General features: G+C 34.4%; 1 protein-coding gene across 1 annotated transcript; it reads left to right on the top strand.

The window, feature by feature from the left end:
• The first annotated feature begins 283 nt into the window (after positions 1–283).
• On the top strand, positions 284–2,766 carry LOC136818368 (uncharacterized). The gene is made up of 3 exons (XM_067074702.1): positions 284–419; positions 760–1,247; positions 1,685–2,766. Exons 1-3 carry the CDS (start codon positions 286–288, stop codon positions 2,764–2,766), a joined length of 1,704 nt encoding a protein of 567 aa, XP_066930803.1. The 5' UTR covers positions 284–285.
• The last annotated feature ends 6,595 nt before the right edge of the window (positions 2,767–9,361 follow it).

Raw genomic sequence — 9,361 nt, 5'->3', positions numbered from 1 at the left:
TTTACGCCGACTGAAACTTTATCAATCTTTGTAAGCAGCATGTGCGCCACTGCGCCGCCAGTGCACTGGTGTGTTTTGAATACACGAATTTCCTATTAGCGGAGTCTTGTGAAAAATCACGAAAAAAAATTTCGAGTAGCCTGTACCATCCTAAGCGCACCATCCGATTTTTACTTTTCTGAGTTTTTGAGCAAAGAAGAGTCTGGTACAGGTTATCAAACTATTCCGGGAAGTGAAAGTTTGAAGAAATCACAGTAAAAAAAAAAAAAATGGCTATGAGCAGCTATGAGTGACAGCCATTTGACTCTAGAGAAAATTTCAATCGAAGAATTTCGTTTGTATTCTCTAACTGCTTTGAAAAGTTTCCTTTCAATTCGAAAAAAATCAACAACTGGTTCTATTGACACACTTATTGCAAGGTAAAGATTAATTAAAGCATATTATATGTTGTTTCTCCATCTCTGTCATCTGTCTGTGGCTGTTTTTCAGTTCATATTTCTTTTATACCATTCAAGTGAAATTATTTTCAGATGGCTGACTGTCATGCATCATCAGTTTGTAATGTTATTTTCCCAATAAAGTAGGTGAAGTAGTCTTAAGAAATAGAGAAAAGGCAAACATGATGACTGGTTAACTGTTCATTTTTCAAGCTTTTAATTTGAAATAATCTGACCACATGGTCAACAAGAAGGTAAAAATAGTGGCCTTTTCTGTCTGAATAAGGCAAAATCAGATTTTCCTTTCCTTTATTTCCATCAGAGCTTTTGCTGCAGCCGAAGAGAATATACCAATCGACCCAGAATTGGAGCATCAGGAAAGAGCTAATACTGAAGAATATACAAAGAAATTTACAACTTTGTCTGTAGATGATCCATTTTCTATTCCACATAACGAATGGCTTGACGAAAAAGATGCAATCCATAAGTGGCCAAAAACATACTTTATGGACATTTCTAGATATTTTTCGCAAGTTCTCGGGAATGACAATTTATGGCAACGTTTGGAATGCGAGTACAAAGAAGGAAAGGCATATCGCTATTACAGTGATGGATTTCTCGGAGAACTTCAAATCACATTTCCAAAGCAGAATCCTAATGTTTGTGTGATGAGATGTAAATGTTTACCATCCCAACGAGTTTCGATGAAACAATATGATGTGTGGGCCATAATACAGCAGAAGGACACAGACAACGAGATTGATGGACAAATTTTAAGAGGATATTGTACCTGTACAGCAGGCCTGTTAGGTAAAATTTTTTATACTTTCTAAATCAAACTGAAAGCATTGAAAAATTATTGGAACCAAGATTGTTCTAATAACTATTTTGCTAAAAATCTAAAAGTGTACAAAGAGTACATTGAGTACATTTTGACAGCATTGTTTTTGGTTTAAGCAATTATCTTTGTCATGGTAGATTACTGTACTAGTCCAGATGATGAGAGGATCAAGGTTCAACTCCTGGCCACTGGCATTTACAAATAATTTTTATACCGTTAAAAACTTTTTTGGCACATAGGTAGTTGCATATGTATTTTGATTAGCCTAGCCTTAAGGTGGTCTCCTTCCTTTTATTTTTGTCGATACTGCCTTGTGTATCAATTTTTGAAGTGTTTTGAAATGGTAAATAAAAAGTTACTTACTTAATTACTTATTTATTTGCTTATTTATCAATTTTATTTTAAGGAAGCTGTAATCATGTTGCTGGATTATTGTTTCGTCTTGAAATTGCAAACCTCTTGGGGGAAACCAGAAAAACATGTACTTCAGTTCGCAGTAAATATATGGAACCTTCTTCGTCAAAGAAAAAAACAATCAAACCAGGAAAACTCTCTTCTTTTGTATTCAGACAAGACAATTATAGTAAACTTGCAATCTCAAAAACAAAAGAGGATAGTAAGAAAATCTTGAAAAGAAAATTAGAATATATGCCCATGAGCAGTAGTATCACTAACACACAACTTGTTTCCAACCCGAAAAAAATGAGAAAAATGTTTTTTGACTCATTCAAAGATGTAGACCCTGACAGCTGTTTTATTCAGATGATGGAAGGAAAACCCATTATTGTCAACAAAGAAGAAACTCAAAATTCGGAAATCCTATCTCTAAAGGAACATGCCAAAATATTCAAAGATAACAATTGTTATGACCATGAGAAATATCTCCAAGCTATTTCGTTGACTGATGACCAAATAACAAAAATTTATGAAAAAACTGTGTCACAAAGTAATTCAAAGTTCTGGTTCGAACAAAGAAAAGGAAGAATAACAGCGTCCAATTTTAAGAAAATCTATACAAGAATGGAGTCTTTGAAAACATCTGATGAAGATCCGATCCCACTACTCAAAGATGTAATGGGGGAAAGCAGCAGACGTGCTACATGGTCAATGAAGCATGGCATATCTTCAGAACGGCATGCCATAATGAGACTCAAACAAGTCATACGTCTCAAACACCGTGGCATTAAATTCACAAACCCTGGAATGACTGTTTCAAAGGAATACCCATACATCAGTGCCACACCAGACTTGGAGTTCGAATGTCCATGTTGTGGAAAAGGAGTTTGTGAGGTAAAATGTCCAACAAGTGTTCCTTTAACTAGAGCACCATCATGGAGAACATACGGAAAGCATTTAGAAAATCGAAATGGGTCAAAATTAAAAACTACAAGTCCTTACTATTTCCAGATCCAAGGACAGATGGCTGTGACAAATCGATATTTTGGTTATTTTTTATTTTCAACATTGCAAACAGAAGTTTTCATCTAGAAAAAATCGACTTTAGTCCATCGTTTTGGAAGGAAGTATTGTCAAACCTCAAGCTATTCTGGAACTCTTTTGTTTTTCCAAGACTCCTCATCACAACCATACCAAAATCTGAGCCAATAGTAACAGATAGTGAGAACTCAAATGTTAACAATAGTGATATGGACATCAAGATGATTTTAGCTCAGGAATCTTTAAACATCACCTTTGATAAATAAATCCATAACACATCATGGACATTTCTATTTTGACAAAACCTTACATTTATTCAATTTTTATAGATTTATCTTTTGATATTGTTGATATTGATATTAGCATTTTTACACTTTAGCTTGATAATGATCCATTTTCATATTTGAAGGCTCTATAATCCAAAATAAATCAATTTAGATTTATTTCCTTGAAAACTTTTCAAATTTTAGACAAATGATATGAATTTTCAAAATTTTGTCATAATACCAGATATAAGCTTTTTGAATCTATAGAGAGTCTCAGATAATACATAGAGAGCACTCTCTCATGTTTTGTTTCTGTAGTGTATCAGGGCTAGATTAGTTTTAGTTTATATTATGCACTTTATCAAAAACTTTTGATTGTAAAAAGAATCGAACCAGGCCAAACTGTAAAGCTTCCAAACAAAAAACAAAGTCAATCATATTTGCTCCACGAGAAGTTTTATCACCAGTGAAATAAAAATAAACACAGCAGGGGTCGAGCAATTAATATGAAAAAGTACCAAATTTGTTAGAATTTCTAAAATAAAATTCAATTTATTTTTGGAAAAAAATTCTCACTATGGGTCGTGTAAGCAAAGTATTATAAAAAATCAACTTACTTTCGTATTCGGGGAAAATCAAGTCTTCAGATACCAACCATGTACCATAGGTGAGATGAAAAAATATATAAAAGCCTGATAAAAGAATTGAACTTTACATTTTCCTTACATGGAAAATGGTAATCCATGTAAGGAAAATGGTCAACAAGACCCAGGCTATAATAATGTAAGCCACTAGTGTTGTAGGTCAAATTTCTTTTGTTTGTTAAATGTGAAACCCTATAAAGTAAAATGAAATGATAGAAGAAAATGGGTGTCATGTACTGCTGGATAGTACAAAGGTACTTTAAAATTCTCAGCTTCAAAAAACACTCATTATTGATGAAGTCATGTCCTAATTGACCAAAATCTTTCCAAGAATTTTTTGCCAAAGTAAATCTCTTGAAAGGCATTTTTGGTGTAATCAATCATCTTTGTCATGGTAGATTAATGTTCTAGTCCTAATCTTAATGATAAAAGGATTCAGGTTCAACCCCTGGCCATGGCTGTTGCTTTTTGACGCACAAGTAATTGTATTTTTGAAAAATCATTCATATAAAAAATAATAATGATAATCAAAGAAAATATTTAAAATTGAATGATAATATCACCAAACTTCAAGCTTTGCAAGACTATTAAATAGCATTGAAAACTAGAAATATTTGGTGGCTTTCATTAAAAACTAAGTTCATTACTTTATAACATTAATCACAATATATATATAACATCACAACACCAATAGCCCTCCGTTATGCAAACGTCATTTATTACTTTTCAAATTTGTGCGACTTTCAATCCCTTTCGTCTTGATTTCAAAATCTTGAAAGTTATTACATTTTCTGGGACTGAAACTCGGGCAAATAGAGAAAGTGATGTCTATCTTTAGATTCACTATGGTGTGCTATCTCATCTTCTTTTGATGACCAAAATCTGATAATTCAATACTGTCTTTTATAGCCCTGCAATACAACTGTCAATCATTTTTAAGAAAACTGATTGGATGATTAATGTCACGTGGCCGGTCAATATTTCTCCATAGTGACCAGTTATGAAATTGACATCATTAAAATGTTAATTACTTTTATTACTTTATTTTTGCAGGGCTATAAATGGATTATTAACCTCAGAAGCCGGTTTCTCTGGCAAAATATCGACCTTGTTCGCTCGTATTTGACCTCGCTTCGCTCGTTCCAATACGTCGCGAACTCGGTCGATATTTTGCCAGAGAGACCGGCTTTTCGGTTAATAATCCATAATTATTCAGTCGACCCTAAAATTTTGACTGCACATAAAACATCAAAAAGGAACTATTTACAGCAATAAATTTTTTTGGAAAAACTGCAAAAATTTGAACTTTTAAAATAAAATGTTTGCCAATTTATTGAAAAATATAAATAAAAATATAAATCCTCTAATGTATAGGACTGTATGATGGCTTGCATATACAACTGGTAAAAAACTGTTTTTAAATCAAAAGACCACATTTGAGTAAATCAAAAAAAAAAGCATCCAAAAAAGAAATCTTTCTGTGTCATTTCATTTCATTATTGGCTTCTTCAAATTGGAAATTGCACAGCAAACAATGACAATGTCGTTTAATTGAGGCAGCAAAGTTATTTGAACTTCATTTGAGAGAATTCGAAAAGTTTTGACTCTTCGAATAACTTGTTCAACAAGAATTCTAACTTTCGCAATTTTCGATGTTTTTTTTAGTTGTGCCTCTGTCATTTGTGACGTACCACGTCTGCCTGGTGGCACAATGAGGTAAATGCTTTTGTAAGCACATTCTTGCTCAATGTTAAATCCTTTGTCCGCCATCAAGCTACAATAAGTTGGAAGGGTGTCCAAAAACTCAGTTCCATTAACAATTGCCTTATCCGATATCCTTCCTGTGTAGGGTTCAGAAACATAACTTATCATTGAATTTGGTAAAACACTGATGAGAATTTTGACGGTGTTTTGTGGTGCTTATATTCACTCCAAGTCGCACTCTGCAATTCCAGACTTTTTGGTGTTTCAATGAAAATTTCTGTGCAATCTATTATACCATTTAGTCTGTAGAAGCCTCTAAATCTTTCTGGGGTGGTGTTCAATATATTTTCTTCTTCAGGTTGATATATTAATGAGAAAGACATAAGGATAAAGCTCTTATCCAACTTTGAAAAATTTTTGAAGCACAGCTCTTTGAAACGCCAAATCGGTCCCCTAGATCTTCAAAGAGTAAACCAAGTCTTAATTTCATCAGCGTCAAAAGCAACTCATCACTTGAAGTAAGCTTTCTACTAGGACCAGGTTTTTTGGGTGTGTGAAATTTTGGGATAACAAAATGGTTTGTTTGTCTTTTGGAGTAAAATCTTGATCTTACAAATTCTTTGACATTGTCATGGATTTTATAAAATATTTTTAGTGACGATAGATTGGTGTAAAGAGGCATTTTTTATCATTCTTTAACAAGGTTTCAGACAAAGGCTTTGTAAAGGTCCCACTAGCAACAGCAATAGTTTCCTTCCTTGTCTTCATCTTGGATCTTCTAACACTTGAATGCATTGACTTGTTGATTTTCCGAATGATTTTTTTGGTGTCTTTTTTGTGTGACTGTGAAATCAAATGAATTGTTGAGGTTGTTGTTGTTGTTTGTGTTGGCGATGTTTCAATTGAATTTTCATCAATCAAGTTGTTTGTTGAAGTTGTTTACGCTGTTGGTGTTGATTCAGCAGGTTGGATGGGTGTACTTGAATCGGCAACAGACGGATAACTTATTTTGATGATGGATGACATCAGAGGTTTCTGTTTTGCAGAGGATCCTTTTGACTTGGTAGGCAATGAGGAAAAGACTGGTAACAGTGCTGGCTGGGTGGGTGGTGGTGGTGGTGGGGGTGGTGGTGCTGGTTGGGGTAGGGGAGAAGATTTTCGCTTTCTGGCATTAGAGTTTAACGTGGCAACTGATGAGGAGGATTGTAGTATTTCGGCAACTCTCTTTCCACCCCATCATACCCCATCAAACAAATTGGTATAGGGTTATCATCGGTGGGCTTTCCATCTTTGAAATGGGTGGAACAAACACGACCATCTTTACCTTTAAATTGAATCACTGTATATATATATCTATTATAAACTATTAGTGATACTGAGTGCTATGAGTGATACTGGAATTTATTATAAAAGTTAAAAATAGCTGTGATATTTAATGTTTTATACAAGTAAAACTAAATAATCAGTTTTCAGCCAGTCAGCCATGCTGAATTTTTATTGTACTTTACTAATAAAACATACGTACTGTACATCCAGATCCAGATTAAAAATGTTTTTTTTGGCATGCAGCTGGACATGTTATTGGCTTCAGTTATCGGTTAAAATCAACGAGAAATAAAAATCACCAAACTGAAAATTTTGGGATTTTAAGAAATTAACCGACCAATATTGAGTGATTTAAAGTAACTTTACTGTTCGGTTAATGCTGATCCAGCTAACTTGAGTTTCCATATTGATTTCTATCCATAATTTCTTCTACTATGTCTATTCTTGCATTTGAACAAAAAATTTTTTGAGGTATAATTCTTGAAAATAATATGTAAATGTAGCAATCTTAGATTTCATATACATTTTTGAAAAAAACTTCCCTATTGTTTAAAAATAACCAATCAGTTAAGCATCTTGTAAAAACTCCAAGGCAATCAAAAGAGAAAAATTTCAATTCAAAACAAATTGACTACGCAGCTCTACTACTCGCTCTACCATATTTTTGTTTTAATTTTGTATTTTAATAACCAGCCAGGTCAATCATTTGAGGGCTATGTATAAAGTTACCTGATCTCACGGTATCTCTGGGCATACATACCTTTTCTGGCATATACACAGACAGCTGTAGCTACGGTCTTCCAAACTGTGGTACGGTTTACACACAAACAAGTTTGTAAAAATAACTCTGTTCTTTTTTAATACTTACTTGGATTATAAAATCCCCCTTTTTCATCAGAACGATTGATCATCTTGATCCATTTCATCCTCAGTTCATAATTTTCCTTTCAGTGGGAAGTGGGTAAAGCTTGTATGGAGGCTCACATCCACAAAGCTCATGTATTTCTTTATTGTGCTCCTCCAACTCACACACACGACGTTTCCACATATTCAGGCCATAGCTGCCATTAGAGCAGCCCTTTACCACACAAGTGAAAGCCATAATGATTCAAAGTTTTTTTATTCAGATAGACACAGGAAGACTAGCAGGAAGAGAAGAATTCGGTAAAAATTCTCCAAGTGCCAAAGTGTGTTGTGATTGTTGGTTTGCTACCTGTTACTAGATGTGGATTTCGCTATTGACACGCTCCGCTCGAAAGAAACGATGGGAAACGTCACCTTTTAGAGCTGTAGCGTGGCAGGCAAAAAACGATCATTTCTGTTTTCAGGTTATTTGTTTGTTTACTCGAAGTTTTTTTCGTGATTTTTTACAAGACCCTCCTAATCGGAAATTGGTGTATTGCGTTTGATTAATTAAATTCAAATCGCTCAATTAGGTTGGTTTAATTTGATAATCAAATTGTTTGACTAATTACCTTTAGCATTTGTGGACCAAATCTAAAATGGCCCAATTGTTGTTTACAAAAATCCACAGAACAAAAAATTGGGCAATATCAGGACTCTGTGGTTAGCTTTATCGGATTATAGTACGAAAACAGGAAATTTACATCGCTCGCAGTATATAAACACAGTGAAAATTCACTTTTCATACAATTGCTGAGGTTCTGGTTGGTGTAAGGTTTTAATGAATAAAGTAACTATATGACAAAGCCTATGTTTTCAGACCTTATTTTTCCGACGATTTTAGTGCCGACCAACCGATGACTCACTTTTTAGGGCTGGAAATGACGTGAACACAAGTTATTTGTGACTGCGGCCATAATGATGAATTTTTTTGAAATAATGAAATTTTCAGGCGGTTGCTTTTTAGACATACGGGCGGCCGACGCTGAACTCTCATATTCAAATTCCCTCGGCCTTAAGAAATTTCGAACAGTCGAAGGAGCGCAGAGAAGATTGGTCTAGCTCTTTGTTGCTACAGCATTTATAATCTAAGGGAAACTTTTTAAAAGACCGGCTTCAACAATCTTGAAAGTAACTGTCTCCAGGGTTTATAGCTCAGTGGTTGAACCCCACTGTTTAATCAAAATATCAACAAGGGGATGGTAATTGATTGATTCAGTGGCACCTGGAAATTTTAATTATATAAAGCAACGCCTTGCTTACCTTTGACTCTCAGGTAACTTTAAAGATTGATGATATTATACAGCATCCATGTAAACACTGAAACTGCAAAACACTAAAGACAACTTCTTGTACTTCTTGATTTTTTCACGTTCATCGTTTCATCACCACACACGAGATTTAGCGTTGGCTAAACTATAGTCTCCAGCAGATAGCACTACGGAGATTATATTTCCTTACAGCCTCATAAATTTGAGGTTTTAATTTAGACTCTGTTGATGAAAAACTAATTTCTCTCAACTGACGGACTTCGTACCCTCGTTAGCACTACTCAATGTGGGTACAGTGAAATCGCGAACTAGCCTTTGATCGGGATAATGTATTTATTTTGATCCGATATTGCAGGCTACTACTTGGTTCCGCACTAACATTGCCGTGCTCTTAAAAGGTCCATTCGCTAACCGCGCTGGACCAACAAAGCTTTCAGGACTATTAAGGTAAGTTATAGAAAAGTCAACTATTGATCATTGCTCGAATTATTTCATTTCCATTTGACGTTTTGGAATTGACTTTTAACTACAT

This window comes from Clytia hemisphaerica, unplaced genomic scaffold, assembly GCF_902728285.1.
Source record: "Clytia hemisphaerica strain Z4C2 unplaced genomic scaffold, Clytia hemisphaerica genome assembly, whole genome shotgun sequence".
NCBI lineage: Eukaryota > Metazoa > Cnidaria > Hydrozoa > Leptothecata > Clytiidae > Clytia > Clytia hemisphaerica.
Note: the sequence above shows the minus strand (reverse complement) of the source record. Positions and strands in the feature narration are given on the sequence as shown.

Bases quoted from the DNA above. Each gene is read 5' to 3' on its own strand.
- LOC136818368 (XM_067074702.1), top strand. From the start codon at position 286: ATGAGTGACAGCCATTTGACTCTAGAGAAAATTTCAATCGAAGAATTT. The intron at 420-759 runs GTAAAGATTAAT...TATTTCCATCAG, and splicing joins ATTGACACACTTATTGCAAG to AGCTTTTGCTGCAGCCGAAG. The intron at 1,248-1,684 runs GTAAAATTTTTT...TTTTATTTTAAG, and splicing joins CTGTACAGCAGGCCTGTTAG to GAAGCTGTAATCATGTTGCT.